This window comes from Ambystoma mexicanum, chromosome 4p (genome assembly GCF_040938575.1).
Source record: "Ambystoma mexicanum isolate Mex_15411 chromosome 4p, UKY_AmexF1_1, whole genome shotgun sequence".
Lineage (NCBI taxonomy): Eukaryota > Metazoa > Chordata > Amphibia > Caudata > Ambystomatidae > Ambystoma > Ambystoma mexicanum.
This window is the reverse complement of record NC_090927.1, coordinates 454,928,362-454,948,239: the sequence shown is the minus strand read 5'-3', so window position 1 is coordinate 454,948,239 and position 19,878 is coordinate 454,928,362. Positions and strand designations below refer to the sequence as shown.

Here is a 19,878-nt window from a genome sequence, read left to right as displayed (position 1 = left end):
TTTGAAAGTTATTGAAATACTTATCCGCATGTGAATAACGTGTATAGTTCCAAGAACCAAAACGGACCTTGCATTGAACCTTTTATGTGTCATTTAATGTTTTAACACATTGGTATTCATAGAGAATTGTTGATCTTTACTTTTCAGAACTTTCCATAATGCCTGCCTGTTCCATTGGCGGTTGCCCTTCGAAGACCCATAACAAATCTGAAGGTACTATAATGCATGTTTTCCCTAAGACAATAGATCAGATAAGAGAATGGGTCCGATATTGCGGATATCCAGCCTCTGAGATAGAAAGTAGAGTCCTAGAAGTCTTTGCGGACAAGAGGGGTGATCGATACCGCATCTGCAGCAGGCACTTTAGCCCAGACATGTACTCCACATCATTGCTAATAAAGAAGAAAACACCGCGAGCGAGGCGAAAATTGCTCTCAACCGCTATTCCCACTCTATTCGTCCACATCCCTCCACTGGTGAGTCAAGTTTACGTATTTATCTCTCGGCATTGCGGTAGTGTGTAGCATTAGCTAACAATAATTTCCCCATTTATGTATCCACTCAATATGAAGGCGGAAGATTCTCCATCCGTGTCGTTATTGCAGTCATCAGCCACTTCAAGCGCCTACCGGGTAATCTTACTTAGCTATTCTGACACTGACTTGTTTTAGGCATGTAAATCAATAGTTTTAATTGATCGTGTCATTATTTTACCTAATGGTACACCACAGTACTCGTCCTCTAGTCTTTGTTTTCAGTTATAATTATTGTTATCCAAAATAATGCAAGTACTGTCTTTCAGGGAGATGCTGAGGAGTCCAACGCATTGACGACAACCGTAGATGTCACTCAGATGCTCGAGGTACGTTTCCGGACAGTTCCATCGATGGAGATCATCAGATCTTGCATTCTTGTAGCGTGATTGTTACACACAATGTTTCTTTCGTTTTTAGCCATTGGTATGTCCTTCTGTCGTCGCCCTCCTATGTGTCTTCTTTTTTCAATATTGTGTTCATTACTAATGAAAGTCCTATGTTTCAGGGAGTCGATGGAGCATTAGTCCAAGAAGAAGGGGGAGCATGCAGTTACGGGTCGGCGCAACAGCTTGCAGAAGTGTGCACCGCAGTTACAGCATCCCTTGATGTTCTTATGCATTTCGAGGTATGGATACTGACAGATCAATCATGCGAGATCAAATGACGTGATTACATCCGCTATACTTCCTTCTTTATTAACGCAAGTACTATGTTTCAGGGAGCTGACGGAGCTTCTTCAACAAGAACATCACCCCTAGTAGTTGATGCAGATCTCTGGGTGGTGACACTTCCAACGATGGAGCAAATCGAATCATATTTAGATATCCATTATTTATTTTAGACAACTGATCATTTGTGCAGGTCTATTTAGATGAGCCGTTGACGCCTGCAGAAAGTTTATGTTCTTTTAAACAAAATAGAAAACCATACTAATGCAATTACTGTGTTTCAGGGAGTTGCTGAAGCGTCATCTTCAATAATATCATCAATGGAAGTCTATGCGGAGCCCGAGGTATGGATCTTGACAGTTCAATCTAACTAGATCAACAATGCGTGAACTATTGTCGTTTGAATGTTCTACACAATGCGTTCATTCGTGTTTTGCTATTGAGATGTACGTATGGGTATTGGTCCCCAAGTACATTTTGTGTTTTCAATATTATTATACATACTAATGAAAGTTCTATGTTTCAGGGAGTCGATGGAGCCTCAGTGAGTGATGGATGTGCTTATCATGAAAATATAGTCGTTGCAGCGCGAGAGGAAGTGGAGACATGCACACACGAGTCGGAGCAACAGCGTCCAGATGTTGAAGTTCGAGGAAAGAAAGTTTCAAAGAAAAGAAAGCAAAAGAAGGTTAGTGTCCTGTTCGCTATATTATGTTGTCTTTCACTGTCAATAGTTCAATACTGTAAGTTTTGTTTAAACTGAACATCCCTTTTCTAATCTGTAACGGTTAGATGCAACATACCTACCGTTGTGGTGGCCTAGTGCCTCGTTGTTGGAACAGCCATGCGATTATCAGTGCGACCGAAGAGCTTATTTTTATCGTAAACCAACACCCTGTGTACTGCACACGAACATCGCTTCCCTCAAGACGAACTAATTTGGATCGAGAGCAAAGAAAAATGCAAATCGCTGAATATTCTCTAAACATTTGATGTCCAATAAACGTACTTTGCAAAATGTACAATCTTGCCGTTTGCTTTTAAACCACGGTTTCACATTCCGAATTGTGGTGCTGTATTGTGAGATGCTCTAAGACCCTGTGTACAGCAAAGGACCATCGCGTTCCTCAATACGAACTTTTTGGAACATGAGCAAATAAAAATGCAAATCGCTGAATATTCTCTAAACATTTGATGTCAAATAAATGTACTTTACCACATTTACAATCTTGCGGTTTGATTTCAAAGTACAGTTTCATATTCCGAATTGTGGTGCGCTGTATTGTGAGCTGATCTGTGTTGATTTCCGGGGTCTGTGTGGAGTCGCGTAGAAGACGCCTGGGCGCGTTTGCCTACGCAGCTCAGTCACGTCACGGATAGAGGCGGGGAATATGAATGTTTTGATAAAGTCTGTTTCAGGGGCGGGGGATTTGATTTAGTGCCGCAAAGGCAGGTGAGCCAGGTCGATGCGGCGGAATGATAGGATTATCACCAAATGGAGGCTGATTTCGAGTGCGATAATGGGCGAAAAGTCGGGTAAGGTCCATAGGAAAGTTTCCTACGATCTACCGATTTATGCTTACAAACACATGGCCGACCCGTAGGGACAATAAAAAAAAAGTCCCGGAACTATCCTTTAAGGGTTCCCTTCCCCAAGATTTAGTTGAGAAACACAGTCCAAAAACAAAGTATCCTTTTCTTCTCAATTTTAAGTTCCACAGTTCAGTTAATTTTGTTTTCAAATATTTGTTCCTATTGTTTGTAGCTTTCACACAAGTTGATATCAATACTTCTTTAACTTTTAATGTTCCGCTGTAAATCAAGCTTCAGCATCTTTGGTTTGCATGTTCTTTAAAGACAGATTTATTTTAGAACTCAGCATAGTGTCATTTGATTATCCTTTAAAGTTATATTTGTTTCAGCACTTCAACATATAAGGGTTTGCTTGGATTTGAAGTTCTGCTCCCTTTTTGGGTTTCAACTGTCTTAATTCTGTTTGTTAACAATGTTGTTATTCAGTTCGGTATTCAGTAATTATAAGTTTTGCTAATGGTTCATTTTGCTTTATCTGTTGTTCAATATTCGCTTATTTCACTTTAATATAATTGCTCAGTGTTCGGAGACCTTAGAAAAAGTGTTTCTTGACACATGCGACCACTCCAATACAAAATATTCCAAGCTGTACAGTAATTGACTATGACAGGATCAGAGACTTTTGAAAATGTGCTCATTCGAAGCATGTGACCATTCCGATACAAAGTATTCAGCAAATAATAAAGGTTCACACACACGAGCACCAGTTTTCTCATTCATCAGAAACTCACTGGTCGTTTTAACATTTCTTGCTGCAGCACGGATCACACAGCCTTCTGCTTTTAGTGTAAGGGCTCCAGCTCCTAACCATCAGACACTCCTGTGTTGGTACTCCAACACAGGGGTACAAGCACTTCAAGCAAAAGGGAAAGGGGCAGCCTTCCCACACGGCTCCCTTCATCTTGTTCATCCTGCCCCAGGGAGTCCCATCTCCCATGCCACGCTTCCATGGACAACCTTCCTCCATAGTCCTCAGCGTCTCAGCATTCTGCTCCAGTAGGGTTTTCTGCTGCATGCACCGGCCTCCTTGCTGCTTCTCCTGTTACTCTTTTCCCCACTACTGCGCTGGTCTTCTTTTACACACCTGAAGCCCATTGACAGGTTGCAGGTGAAAATGTCCAATTTGCCCTGCCTGACCACAATCAAAGTCACATGCCTGACCCTCACAGCTCTTAGCAGGCTTCTTCCTCGTCCCAGTACCAGAGTGGTAAAAGAACATAGTCTTCATTGCTCTTGGTTGCCCCTTCTTGGACCCAGTACTGTCAAGTGAACATTGTAGAGAAATTAGGGGAATTGGCTTATAACATTCTAGGAAGACTGTGGAAGGGTTTGGTTGGTTGTTACTAGGAAAAAGGGGATACCATGTCCTTCCCAAGGGCACCCCACTCCCAGTCCCCATGGACTATCCAGCAAGGTGATCCTCACTCGCTTCTCCGCCCCCCAGGGTCAGGATCCAATAGTGATGGCCTTTCCGTGGCCACCTGCACAGAGGATCCAAGGGGGTTAAGAGTGAGAATACCTTCAGGTTTCTCACAGTGGAAATCCTGCAAGACTGCAAAAATCTCACAAGACTTTATTGGAGAGCCTATTTAAGGCCTCCACGCCTGGCAACATGTGCCAGACATTCAAGAAGCCTACCTGCAAGGACTGTGTCATCCACTTTTGATCCTGCCCCCCCCTCCCAGGAGAATCAAGAAAGAACCCACGTAAGGAAGCAAGAAGAAACCAGAAGAAAGAAGGACTTACTTGAGAACGTGTCTTACTACTCGTTTGCTGTGCTCATCCATCCTTGCTGCTGACCCGCCGCATCCCATCTCCTTTTTCACCATCAGCTGGAACCGCTTCTTTAATAATAGAATGGACAAGGGTACTGCACTGGTTTTCTAGGCACTGCCCTTGTTTTTTGTCAATCACTTGCTTGAGAGTGTTTACAATTCCGTGGGGCATTTTCAGACATCATTTCCTGCAAGCAGAGAACGCGCAGTAAGCAGTTAGAGGAAAAATACCTCAGTGAAAAAGAAAGGCAGTGATAAGCCATTCTCATATCAAGACATTTTTTATTTTGGCAAAGGACATTGCGCAAATGCAGAGATATCATTTCACCAAAATGCCAGGGGTAGCGGGAGTGACATCACACGATCCTTGACCTCTGATGACATCACACAAACTGATGTCATTTGACTCCACCCCAAAATGACATTATAGGAAGTGACGGAACACAACCTTTCCCCCCTTAACAAAACAGGAAGTGGCATCACATAGCATTGTTCCTAAATACACTAAGATAAATATGGTTATGGTATCACTGTAGAAGAATGAATCACCATATGTATCATTATCATTAATATCGGTGTGTAAAGGCCCATATTACCAAATTACTGTGAATGCAAGCAAACATCCAAGGCCAAATAATAATAATGGGGCTCATTACGAGGAAGAAAGTAGAGGGTTAACGGCGTCCATAGAGCTGCCGGCGCCGTTAACCCTCTACCGCCTCATTACAAGGTCTGCTCGCGGGTCCCGCTAAGGATGTCTGGTAAAACCAGGCGTCCTTAGCGGGACCCGCTAGCAGACCAGGATGCTAACAACGGGCCTGCCATTAACAGGCCCGTTGTTAGCATCCTCCCATGGGGATGTACCGGGTCTGGGTCCCAGGAAAGGGAATTACCAGGCCCTCCAGGGTCGGAATGGCCCAGTAATTCCTCATTCCTGGAACCCGGACCCGGTACCCAGTATGGGGGTAGACATGCCGCTAAAATCGGCATGGCTACCTCCATACTTGTAATGAGGCCCAACGTGTTATCTTATAGCACTTACAGTTAAGTACTTTACATAGCACAAATATACATACAATATCACTAAACCTGTGTTCGTACTCATTTGTAGACCTCAGAAGGATGAAACGCTGACCTAGCCTTGCAGGGATTTGAACCTGCAACCTGCATATCACACACACATCACAGCAGTGAGCACTCAACCCACTGAGCCATCTTACCAGCTATAGCTATCTTACTGGCTATAGTAAAATGAGCAATTACATGTCTGAATGTTCTCAAAGTCAGAAAGCAAATTACACTCTTTAGTGGATACCATTAAACTGGTAACTGAGATTTAGCAGCAGGCCAGTTCATCTATAGGTCTGGTGCAAATTTGGCCACATGTCAAGCCTGCGTGGATCTACTTTTCAAGCTTCAGAGGTTGGCAACATACATACCGTTGGTAGGGTTCATAACTGTGTATTAAAGCATTTAGAGTAGCGCAGGAAAAGCAGCACACTCAAACGGCATCCCATACTCTGGGCACCCGTTACCTCATACATTCAAAAAAACATCCTGAACAGCATGCCAGGGAGATTGGAAATATAGACACATTACAACAAAGCATTAATTGTGGCACAATGAAATCAAGGGCCACTTGGTGTGCTATGGTCAAACATGTATACACTGTACACAAGCTTTTAGGCAAGAGGATTTTGTCAAGTGACCGAGGACACCGAGATGGAATGTCTTGTGATGATTGTAACAGAGACAACGGCAGAAAAAAACATGCTATAACTACAACTTGCGGAAAGCAAAATACATATAGTTTTTGTCTGCATTGTGAATTTGAGGTGTTATGGAAAAGACTAAATCAGTGACTTACCCCCTGAAGTATGCCTGAAATAAACCTTCATTGGTCTAGCAATTATTGCATAGAAATCTAGAAAGACAAATTATTTGTTATTCATATTCTTTCTTATTTCGGGTCACTGCTCAAAGTGTTACACTGTTTTTTTTAAGAGGTCTGAACAAGAGAGCCAGCCACTCCAGAAACAAAGCCACATAGCATTGGCCACAGCCCAGAAGTTTCCATTAAAGAACAATTATTTATTTCATTTCTTTTTCTAGGGGTAGCAAGGGAGACCACAGGGGTAGCAAGGGTGACCTCAGGGGTCTCCGTTGTGACCCCTGGTGACCCCCAAATGACTTCCCTGCACAAACAGACATGGACTGCTGTTAACCACTGTATAGTGTGTATAACTTCCTGTGGAGTAAATCTGAACTCTGCAATGCCTCGATTGTCCCCTTGGAAAAATCTCCTGGTTGTTGCTGAACAAGACTGGGAGCAGTGCAGTTGATTCCTCTGACCATTCGCACCTGGGAAAAGCAGATTGACCAATCACAACCCGCCTTTCCCGGGCGTGATTGTGCATTCACCACCCGGCACCGTTATAAATAAACAAAAGTTAAAAAAATGGCTGCCACCATACAAATAGAAAAGGGACTATGTCCCTTTACAGACAATGGCAACCATTTTGGAACCTGTTTTCCATGGCCACCGGCATCCGAAAAGGGAGTTAGTCCCTTTTCCATTTTTATAGCAGCAGACACTTTAAAAAAACAAAATGTTTCTCTGACAGGAGATGTGCTCCCGTCGGAATGAAAAACAAATATAAACTATCCACACCCTGGGAAATCCTGGGGTGTGAATAGCTTTCACGCCCCGGCTGGGGGGCGGACATGGTATTTAATGGCCGGCAGCCTGAGCTGTGGCCCTAGCGAAGCTCAGGCTGGCAGGCCGTTACACGCCATGCCAGCCGGGGAGTGAAAGCTACATTGAGGGAGAAAATAGCCATCAGCATAGGTACTTCACACACTAGTGGGGGGAGCTGGTGGTGTGTTGGGGAAAGAAACACAAAAGTCTACAACAGTGATATTGTTTTGTATTTTGCTTAGAACCTTTACTCAAGTCTGACATGAAGATTAGTGCTAATAAGACACAAGTGGGGCACAAAATACAGAGAGCATTACCACGCAACAGGCAACTGGGTGGAGCCCAAGCCATCCTCTGCTCATTGGGCAATTCCTTGGCTGTGCTACAATTCAGCCAATGAGGGAGTGTTCCATACGGGTGGACAGGCGCAGGCATCAGGTATTGATATCCCTACCTCGACATAGGCTGATAAACAGGCAGTTACATTGTGAACACTGAAATGAATAAGGTGAAAGACTATTGAACTGATGGAACTACAGTCCACATTCCCATTGCCGCTAAAGAAGACATTGTGAATCTTGAAGTAGAGAAAGTGAAACGCTGGGGCACTTAGGGAACTGGAAACCCCTTCCCTATACCTATGAAGGAGAGATGCTTGCAAATCCTGAAGAGAGGAAAGTGAGAGATTGTAGTATTGTGTAGTTGAATTCCCTGTTCCTAATATCTATGAAGGAGAGGATTTCAATCTTGACGTGAGGAAAATGAACTATAGTTTGACTGTGCGAATCAAAGTATGTGCCCACAACCTCTGAAAGAGAGTATGTTAATCATGAAGTGAGGAAAGTGAAAGACTGTAGCATTATGGGAATTGAAGTTGTGAATGCATACAGCTGGAATGCATGACCCGCCTGCATGGAGCTCAGTGGAATTTGGAAAGTGTTACCTGGGTGAATTTTCTGTGAGAGTCAGTTGGCTCCTGGGAGCTGGATGAGGTAGTTTTTCTGATGTGCTCACCTAATGCCTTTTCCTTAACCTGATACCTGGAATAAAGTAACATGGTACTTCAACCTAATGCTCCTGAGTTATTTGTCCGCAACCAGATATCTACATTTTGACAACAAGATTGAAAAAAACCATGCTTAATACCAGTTCTGTCACCATCAACAATCATCCAAAGAATCACCATCCCGCTTCCCCAAGTATCGCTGATTCACAAAGATATTTGTGTGGCACATAGTCAGTTCTGCAGAGTTGCTTTCCTGAGGGGGTTAGGGTAAGAGTCCATCCCATTCACGATGAGTCTGCCTCCTGGAGAACCAAGCGAGGGGAGAACCACACATCCAAGTTTTGGCAGCCTCTAAGCAACAGGAATTAGAGACGTGTCCGCTACATTAGGGAGTATGAAGTATAGGAGGCATCCATCCGCATGCCAATGGAGCTAACTGTCATGCTGTGTCAGCAAAAGATAACCCTTCAAGGGACATCCTCAAATTGGTGAGGAGCAGGGGATGCCCACATCACTTGAAAAAGGGACATCCCTTTAACCGTGAAGGACATGGGATGTCTACTACTTTCCTCCTTTTTGAGCAAGTTCTATCTTCAAGGATAACCTGATCACCATACCCGAGAGTTAGGAACAATCCACGTTCGTACTAGACCAGAAAGAATCAGAAAGCAACAGATTTAATAGATTTACATTTCACTATTCACAATAAGATGAATCTCTCGGTGGGTGCCCCAGGTGTCAGAGAGCAGACAGCAATGGGCCTATGTTTACATTGTGCATAAGACCTTACTGGTCCAAGACAATCATGCCATTTCATGTAAGAGCTACTATAGGTAAGGAACAAAGGCGGGACTGGGGGAATTGATCACTCTGCCCTAACCCCCATGTCTTCAGCGGACTTATTCACCCTCCCTAGGGCAGTGCTTCTACACTTGAGCACAGTTTTGGTCACAATGAGTGACCCACCTTTTGGTTTCTTTTAAAATAATCAGCGCACACACCGATGTTGTGCGCTCACCTTAGCACCATTCCTGACCCGTGCCTCAATGTTCTTGAAAATCAGAGTGATGCAGCACCCTACCTTCATTCGCATTCAGTCCATGCTGCACTGGTAAAATGGTTAAAGGACTTCAGAAGCCTGATGCAACTGTTTGCTTGCTCATGGTACAATGTGGGATATGTTCCCTATGCAAATTGCCAGGGTCATGACTCCTCCTTCCAACTCTGGAAGACAATGGTAATGTGCATGCCATCAGCATTGCGCTGCAAAGGTCCAATAAGTTAAGGAGAGTAGGATATCCCTTCTTGACCACTCCATGTGTGCATCATGTTCACGGCTCAGCTTTGTAGAGATAAGCCTGATGGCTCAGTGTTTCTTTTGGATGACGATGGGCCTTGGATTTGGTTTTAATGTAGGTCCAGTGTGAGTGCTGTTTTCAAGCAAACATATAATTATTTTCTATGTCCTGTTTCTAGTTGAGTGGTGTTTTCTGAGTTGAATTGTAATTCCACCCCACTTTTATCTTATTTGCCTATTATCAATGGTGTTTTCCTTTGAGAAATGTAATGTCCAATCATTGTTTGGCTGGACCTGGTGAGAAAGGTGTTGATAGGGAGTACCACTAACCCTTGAGTGATGCTTTCTGTTTCGAAAGGTCAAAAATGTAATGAGTTGTGTTTTGAAATGCAATTCCATTCCACTTCACATAGTTGAGTTTTATGGGAGCTTTCCAGCTCCATCAGTTAGGGATTGAATTGATTTGCAATTTGTCAGTTGCCATTACATGTTTAATCACAAATGTTTACCACATCTGTCTAGGCTCTTCACCTTGTATCGTGCCAGTAATGTCTACCTGCCTCCTGTTGTTTCCATACCGAAGAGCAGTGCCAGGTCTCTTACCCTCTTCATTCCTGTGTGTTCCCTAGATGAGCACATACAGATCTAGCCCTGGGTGTATCCATAGGAGAGTGTTTGAAGGAAGTAGCTTTTGCATTCTGTGAATGAGTGCAGCTAGATGTTTTACAGACCTACATGGAGCTAAGTGGAATGTTGGGTGAATATTCTGTGAGAGTCAATTGGTGCCTGCTGTAGGGAATCTATACAGAGGAAAAGTATACAAAGAAAGAAAAGTGCCACTTTAATAACAAACATGTGAGCTGCAGCCTGCTCAAGATATATGTAAAATGCCACATGTAAGGGAATGTGCAGCATTAGCAGCCCATATACAACCAGAGCATATATTTAAAGTAAATGACAGGCACAAACATATTTCTTTGCAGTTAACAGAAAGTATGCAGCAACTGGAAATGGAAAAACAGTCAAATCTGGTATAAAAAGCACAACATTTCGTAGCAGAGCAAAAATCAAGAGGACTGCTGGTGTTTATTATTTCCTTATAGGACTAAGAATCAGTATAAAAACATTAAAACTACATAGAATAAAAAACAAATATAGATGGAAGTTTGATTGAGAAAATGTTATAATGTTGTTCTGTTTAAGGTGACAATTGTAATGAAGAAAAGAAAGAAAGGCTGCACTTCTGAATCAAAGATCACCCTTGGGCCAAGAAGCTAAAATAGCAAACCTCCCCCAACCAGCTACAGGACAAGGGGTGATGGCTTGCTCCAAGGAAATTAAACTCAGGGCTTTTGAAGCTGGCCATAAAAGCTGATGATTGTGCCTCGAGTTGGTTCTCAGGAAACCAGGATTTACAGAGCAAAACAAATGGTACTTATTTACAAATTCCATCTGTCTCTGAGCTTAAGCTAAAGCCCCTTCAAAATACAATGTTTCTGCTATGGGAAGGGGTGAGTGGGGGCCCCCTCTCAAATAATCTGATATCTAGATCAGCCAGGCCCTTCTAGAAGGAAACACGTCACACTTTGAGAGACCGGGAGTCTGCCTCAAGTGATAGAAAAGTCTGGCAATCACTGAAAGGGGGTGGGACTGAATCGTAAATGGCCCTGCCATGATGACCAGCATTCTCAGGAGCCATAAATGCCCCCAGACCTGTGCTCAAATGAACTAATACCAGATGCTCTGATAACAGGCAGAGAAACTGGAGATGCCATGTAATATTTTGGAAATAAGAAAAAAAATGTCTATCTGAATTTTACATTTGTATTCACTTTATTGCTTGTAACTTTTAATCGAAATGTCATAAAGAGTTAATTTCTTTTAAAAGGGCCTAACGCAAAAAAATGTTCTTGGGGGAAAAGCTCGACCAGTTGAATGTAAAATTATTTTGTATGTTAGTTTCATTATGTAATTTAGGCGAATGTGCATATTTTGTGCAGAAATGGTGGGCCCCTTTGATTCATATATGTTTGCGTCCATATCAGAGGGCCCATTATTCTGAGATGGAAATATTTTTTATAAATGTTTCAGAGGTAGAAATGTAAAAATCTGTAATTCATCCACCATATATCGGGCCGAGACAATAGTCACATTATTTGATTCGTCTAGGTGAGAGTAATCTGATGAACCGATTAGTAACTTGATGTGAGGAGCATGCTGTTCCAGAAAGCTACAATTGTTTAATGTAGACATCACATCAAATGGGAGGGAAATTGGAAGTAAAAGTTGCAATCGTTAGACTGCCCTCTTCTTTAATATGCCCAATGAGCACAGAGGGGATGGTTTAGTGTGATGTCACTTTTGCTGCTCTGTCCAATCACATACATTGACCAAATTAGATTTGACAAATTATGCACACCTCTTAAGTAAGTGGTTTCTGCTCTATAAAAATCCAAGTACTTAGATTTTGGTGAGATGCACTCACTTATTTACTCACTGAATGGCTGGATGATGGAAGGGAAGAAGGAGAAAAAGGAGAATTGATAAAAACAGAAAGTAAATTGGAATAGATTGCTTTCTTTTGGACCCATTTTGGGATTACAAGGAGCACACTGTAAGAGAGGCCTACTACGAGTTAAAGATCCAGGCCTTCTTCAATGGAAGAGACATCAGACATGCCAAAAACAGAAAGATGGGAGGCAGACTGTGGAGGGAAGCTGATCTCAACTTGCTGACGGATGGCCACCTGTTCCTAGAAGGGGGGGGGGGGTTAAAGAGGATTCTCACCTGTCTGGGAGACAGCCAAAAGAAATTCCCATGATAGTATAATTCCAAGGGGAAATATTATTCTGAGGGGAAATATATTCTAAAAGGGAATAGATTAAACCCAAGCCACTGTCCTTTGAATGTACTTAGAGGGTGTGGTAGATACATTGACTATACATCCTGAGAAACTAATACCTATTTCAGAAGTGTATGTGCTTCTAAAATTATAGATTTGATAGAAAAGATTGAATGGTGTGTATACTGGGAGATCCTTTGCCTCCTCGTCTGTGTAATGATCAAGCACAGAAGAAGTATTCTGGGAGTAAAAGGATGGCTCACTGTGCACATACCTAGAAAAATTACATCACCAGAGTTGTTACTGGTGCTGAATCATTCAAGTCAAAGGGGAAAGGGTGATCAACTGTTATCCATTTTCCCATCTTTAAGTTTCTCATTAAAAAATGAGAAATGATTACTTATACATGGTAATGCAATAGAAACACCACTGAAGGGAATTTAGGAAACATACGCTTTCATTTTGTAAGTGGTTGACATGCAGGAGTGTTAAGCAGTTTGCTTTTTTAATTGAGTTTTCTAGAATGCTGTTTGAAATTCTGGAATGTCTACTGAGTAAGGGGACAGGTATCTATTTTCAATAAAGGGGAAGTAGAGAGATTTAGATAGTAAGGGATATTATGATTTAATTTGGTTTTTAAGAAATGAAAGCCTTATCCTGGACCCTTATGCATTTTTCAATCCATGGTGCATGTGCACTCAGGGTAAGTAAATGTATACATGCTGATGTGTGTGTTACAAAAGTCCATATTGATGTCAACGTAGCATAGAAAAGTGATGCGACTAGTGCATTGATTATTCTTCATTGACGTCCCTATAGACATTGGAATTTTACAGATGTATAATTTGTGTATATTTAAACTGGTTCAATTATTTACATTTTATTATTAAATAGACCTTATGTGAAACCCTTAGTGCTTCTTTTCCCGAAAGGGGAGGAAAGCGATAGGTAATCAATATTTTTAAATTAGGGGTTCAAGGTCCATAAAAAGAATTGTATTAAATAAATGGAAATTGTGCGTGCCCGATTTTGGGTGGTTGGAAAATTCCCCCAAACTAGTTGCCGCTCGATGAAAACATCCTACACGAAGTGCTAGATGAGATGGTGTGCTTGGTGTAATCTCCCAATGTTTTATTCTGAAATGTGTGACCTGCCAACTGTAACAAAAATATGTAACTATAACATGAGGCTCCTGAGTTATTTGTCCACAACCAGACCTTTACAGAAATCATTCACCTATTTCTGGGAACTTAACCTAGTTCTGAAATGGGCAGAGACAATAACCACTGTGGTCAGAGACCAAACAAACCTTCTCAGATCACCTGGCAAACAGAAAAATAAATACCATTTTTTAACTCTATTCTTATTCTAATATTACGTAAATATTCCACGCCTCCCAATTTCTCCCAAGTGTTACTACATTGCGCTCAAAGATTATGGAACGCACTGCCCACCAATCTCTGTCTTGTCCCATCCTTTATCATCTTCAATAAGGATTGAACACTTTCCTTTTCAATAAATGCGTCATCAATATGTCATTTCCATTTTATCTCCTCCCCATCTGTGTGCAAATAATCTCATTCCCCTAAAGCTGCTCTACTGTGGAATCACTGCCCAAAGGCAATTACAACAATACAAATGTATACCTATAGAGGCAATATTTTGTTGGGTTCTTATGAGCCTCATGTCCTGCTTCCAATCCCTTCAAATAATGATGTACGTGTTTTCCTACCTGCAAATAAGCAGTATGTTTAAACCACAGTCTGCCTCCTTCTCTACTTTCTAATTAAGTTGCACTTACTATGGGGTCACTTAATTTAGGCTGCGAGTCACCCTACCACATGTAGTGACTTCTTTCTTTTGTTTCACTTTATTTTGGTCTCACAACATGTTTGTCCTCTTGCTCCCCTGAACAGGCCTTTATTTGGTAAACGTCTTTGTTAAATTCTTTAGTTCTCCAGATGTCTCGTTGTGTTTCCAGTGACTTTATTAAACACATATTCACGTTAATTATCATTTAGCAATCATTATTCATGCATTCTCCTCTTATCAACCACTACAGATCGATATGTTTTGCACTGTTTGCCTGTTATAAGTAATTGGGAGATATACATATCTTAAGTGACTAAATAAATACATTAAAATGATGTATGCATTATGGAGGCAAAGCAAGCCATGGTACCCAATAAATAACCTAGGAACCTTTCACACAGAGGGATGGGCATAGGTATCAGTCCACAATCAGCAACTACAAAATGTGTGAAAGCCTCAACTTGAAAAATGAGACTTCCATCACAATCAATATGTACAAAATAGTCTGAGAAGTGCTTTGGAAATTGGTGTACAATAAAGCTGCTGGTTGCATCCTCATGCGTTTTCAAGAAACAATATTATGATCCATATAGTACTTGGCCTCATTATGTATACATGAATGGGTAAAATTCTTTGACTAACATTTTTCCATTTGATTTTTGCTTGTTTACCTTAGGGGTAACCTCATGACACGGACATTAGCAGATATAGTAAAAAAAGAAGACTTTGTGTTGGATTCAGAATATCTAATAACTCTTCTGGTTGTAGTTCCAAAGTAAGATTTATTTTTTAAAACTAAAACAACAATATAAAAGGAAAACAATGACACTCTTTTAATACTGAGTTTTTTAAATTCTCTTTCCTATAGAAATAGCTATGCTGCATGGCAGAAAACCTATGAATCTCTCTCCGACATGGTGGTCCCGCGCTCAACTAAGTAAGTACCATTTGAAAAATATTTCCCTTAAACTGTCTCAAATGTAAACTGTTACATGTGTGAGAAGCATAGTTTAAAAGCAGAGTTTAAAACTACAAGAAACTGATTTGTGTTTGAAATAGGTGAGGCACATTGTATAAAATATTTACTATACAACATTCCTTCTCCGATTCTAATGGAGAATGCCAATGTTACCATCAAACACTCTCTGTGAAACATAGGATAGCCAGACTTGCTTATTATGAGAATGACACACTCAAAGGAATTACTAAGTGCCTCCACTCAATTGTTTAGGACTGAAAAAGACTGAGAAACATAGAAGACCCTTGTGGCATACTTACTCACCACTTCATTTCTTGGCACAAGAGTGTAATTCCTTTTCAGAGAGTAGAACATGCAATTTATCAACGTGGAATGAAACAACCACACCTAAATACCTAACGGGGATGTCTCTAGCCCATACAGTCCTTAGGGTTCAGTGCGCCAAACAGTATTGTGGGCATTTGCAGTCCTTGAAATATGGCCCCCTTGAACGTGGATAAGCAGAAGTAAATTAGTACAGAGCTGAAAGCAAAATGGTCTCTTGCGGTATGGGGATAGCTCTTGAGATCAACACATTTCACTGTTTAATTCACAGGCTCAGTGCCCAATCTCTTCAAGGAACAGAGAATCAGAGCTGTTGGTGGTCGGACATTACGGGTTGAGGTCGTGCACATGAATGTAGTGCTTTGACATTTGTGTTGAGGATGGGTAAATAACACACACAACTCTTTTATTAGTAGGTGCAGTAAAAGGTCACTAGGTTAGAATAACACTTAAAGGGGATATAATAAAATAGGATATATTCTAAAACAAACTGTGCACAAGGCCAGGTGTGTAACAACTTCTTTCTAGTCTGGATATGTACTTGTCTCTCTTGAGACATACCAGTCTACAACCTAGATTTCCAAAGGTTTTGGCCAACAAAAAGTTCAAACTCTAATCTTAGAGAGTAAACCCCTGTCTACCCCAGTGTTGAAAATGAAGGCACGGCCACAAACGCTCATGCCAGCAAAAATACAACCCGCTAGGGATAAAAAGGTCAAGAGATTCTGCAAGGATAACACATTTTAATCATACAAAAAACATGTATGCCAGCAAAGAACTCTGCTGCTCAAGAAGATTCTGCCAAGAAATAGTACAAGCAGAAGGTTATAAGGAAAAACATTGTCACTAATGATGTCACATATACAGTAAAACCTGTGTGGCTGGCTGGCGAGACCCTATACATGGGCGGCCTGCTCCATAGGGGGTACCAGGCTGCTTTAGGTCCCAGCCCCATCCGTCCCTCTTTGATCACGTAGGGTCAGCTGGGGTCATTGTCTCCAGAGAATGAAGTTCACGTTCCTCATTAGTTACTATTATAAGACAGTGCTATTCTGTCATTATGGCAGTCGCCTCAGAAGCTCTAGAACTGGCATAGGGGGAGGCTTAAGATCATGCAGACCCCCACATTCTTTTCTCATTCCATGTCACACTATCTGCACCCACAGTTTCCGCCCTTGCTTTGGACTATAATGTATTCCTCCCTGTACATCATATTACAAAGTTTGTCATTATGAAATAAGTTGAACTGGTTGTGTTTCTTTAGATATTTTATGACCACTGGGTGTATGGTTGGTGGTCTGAGGTCACTTACTATTGCATAATACAGGGGTATTGACTCGGGCAGTTGCTGATGTCCTAACTCATGGCAGCCTAGGTGGGTGTCGGAGGTCTGCTTTTGGCCTGGTACTGTCTTGCAGCCTTCCCTGGTGCATTCCTTCTTGGGATAACATGTATTCACAACAATTATGGAACAAAGGAAAGTTTCTATGGGAGTAAGCAGCGTGGGTCTCTCTAGCAACAATTCTTGGGCCTGTTCAGGTTCCTTTGTTGGGCCTCTTTTTACCGCACGGCCATGCAGGGTGCATATTTCTATCATTACTAAAAAAAAAGACGCTTATTTATATGCGCTCACTAAGTCTATACATCTGTATTTCATGGAATATTGTGTCCGTGCAGGGTTTCTTGGCACGCCCCTTGGCCCCTGGCACATCGCAAGCGTATCTTTGGGGTTCACCTCACTCTAAAGCACATAGGGGGTTGAGGGAGGTTAATTTTCTTCCCAACATTGCCCACTTTTGTTATTTCTACAGTAACTAATTCCTTTGCATAGTTGTGGTCATTTTCCCTTCTTACTGCAGCTTCATATGGTGGTGTTCCCTTATTGGCATCCATGTCCTATATATGCCCCGCAGGCTTTCTCCTGCTTGCGCATATTTTTCAGGGGTGCATGTCATGTAAATACATCCCCCATTACCAGCTAAATCTACCCAAACTTCTTTATAATTTTCAGGGTCAGGGGGTGAGACAATGATGGTGTGGTATAAGTGATCTACTTCATCTCCATAGTAAATAAGGAGCATTTGGGGGATGGCATTGTCAGTTTGTATTTCAGTTTCCTTGGTATTACGAGGTACCTTTGAAACACCAATTGATCCCATCATCATTGCTCTACTAGGCACTGCTTTGACACAATACCGGAGTCCCATTTGGCATGTGCAGAAAAGAACCAGGATGAACACAATGTCAGGTACCAGCATCTTCACAAGGGCTCCTAACCAGGTTGGAGCCCAACCGAATGCGATGTCGAACCAATCTTCCCCTTGGATACCAGCTTCTTTTTTCATGCGCACTCCCGGGCTATGTACTGCCGCTATTATGTGAGACAACGATCCATTCTCTGCATTTTCGGGAGGCACGAATGTGCAACATGAATCCCCTATTTTTTGGCACACACCTCCTTCCATTGTCATCAGCATATCTAGGACATAGCACTTCTGCATCGTTATCAACCTTAGAGCACGCAGCTGGACCTTTATCTCAACCTTTATGATGTTGAACCCATGCTTGGTGCTATTTGCCAACTGGACCAGTTCCCAGAGTACTTTCTGCAGCCATTTTGCATTAGCTGCTGCCTGTACACTGGGTAGCAAGAGCAAGCCGGTAAAAGTTTCAGCAGAGCTGAACAATCAGTATTCTTCATGTATTTCCCCAAGCAGTGCCAGTGAGTCCTTTGATAGATAGTTTGATGCTTTCTTCTTCCTTCGCAGTTTATCATATTGGCTCTTCCTGGGTAGGATGCGAAATGCTGGTGGTGGGATTGGGTTCTGTCCTCCGAACGCTGGGGAAACTGTTGGTGTTGTGTCAGGTATTGGCGACGCTTTTAAGTGTTCTTCTGGGGCTACCAGTAGCAGTGAGTGCAGCATGGCCAGACCCATTAGCCCCTCCATGATAATGGGAGGTGCAAGTATGCTTGTTGGCCACAGACCCAGTTGTTGTCCATCACTGGCGATGTGCCCCCTTTCAAGTCTGGAATCAACAATGTCTTGTTCCATCGCTCCTTGGAGCTGATAAAGACAGTTCCTTCACTGCGGAAGCCTAAATCATAGCTCTCCTCTCGGTGCACTTTCACTGGCTTTTCCATCGCTGCAATCCATGTAAATTTTGTGACGTGCTTTGTCCATTTATGTCTTCTCATGAATGCCACCACTTCTTCGTATCCTAGGAGGCCTTCTGATAGGCAGCTGAGCATTGTTTCCTGCCACTTGCTGTTTACGTAACCCATCAATCACTAAATATGATTGTTGTGAGCAATTGAGGTTTTTTGGGTTGTTGTTACATTTCAGGGCATCTGGATCCACAAGCTCTAGTCGCATGCTGTGTGCCTGGAAGGTGCCTTTTATTCTACATAGCTGTCAGGCTGAGAGGTCCTGCATCCGCGGAAGCTGCTGAACCCCCGACAATCCCCCTGAGATGTATTTCGCAGAACTAGTTTTCAATACAGCTCTGTAAACTACACCCCAAAGGGAAAGGGGGAATGGGACAACAAAACAACACCAGGCAGACTGCGTCAAGGCTAATCAGTGCTGAACCTGCAGAGGATAAAGAATAACATATACACTTCCTTAATTCACTTACTTAACCTTATGAATGGGAAGACATTAATCCTTAACTAATAATTGAGAATCCTACCTGGTTCTTCTCTTGAAATTTCTTAGAGAAGCGGATAAGAAGCTGAAAATCTCTCTTACTTGCGATACTTGAAATTCCCAGCAACTTCTTACATTAGGCAAGACTGGAAGTTTTAGTTCTTTGTTTGTCTTTTTTCCAACATGCACTGGTAGTTCAATTAGATTGTCTTTAAAATGTTCTTTCTTGTCATTTCAAAACTTTTCAAACTATTTATAATTATCTTGAGTCTTTGAATCCTTGAAGAAAGAGGAAACACGTGCTAACTGCACACGCAGGTTATTTCCATTAAAATTATCGATGAACTTCACATAGAAATCTTCCTGGTTGAAGAACACGCACAAACGGATGAAGACGCGCGATCAAAATAATCCACACGCGCAAAAAATCCACACGCGCAATAATTCACACGCGCAATTGTCCACACGCGCAATAATTCACACGCGCAATAGTCCACACGCGCAATAATGTTCTCCTGCGAGACACGCGAAATAAGAACACCCGCGCTATTGAGTTCAAACGCAACAAAGTGATTCTCATGTGCAAAATCACTCGCGATGGAAAAAACACACGCGCACTCATATGGCACGCGACGAACAGATTCTCGCGCTTTGTACACCCGCGCTAAAAATCACACGCGCTTTGTATTTCACACGCGCTT

The 19,878-nt window shown here is 42.1% G+C and overlaps 1 protein-coding gene across 1 annotated transcript in view; it reads left to right on the top strand.

Moving 5' to 3' along the window:
* ATP6V1C2 (ATPase H+ transporting V1 subunit C2) overlaps nucleotides 1-19,878 on the top strand; it is a 462,596-nt gene that overhangs the window by 294,069 nt on the left and 148,649 nt on the right. The window contains exons 7-8 of the mRNA XM_069605972.1: nucleotides 14,904-15,002; nucleotides 15,096-15,164. Coding sequence (XP_069462073.1) covers nucleotides 14,904-15,002; nucleotides 15,096-15,164 — 168 coding nt within the window. The remainder of the gene's footprint in view (nucleotides 1-14,903; nucleotides 15,003-15,095; nucleotides 15,165-19,878) is intronic.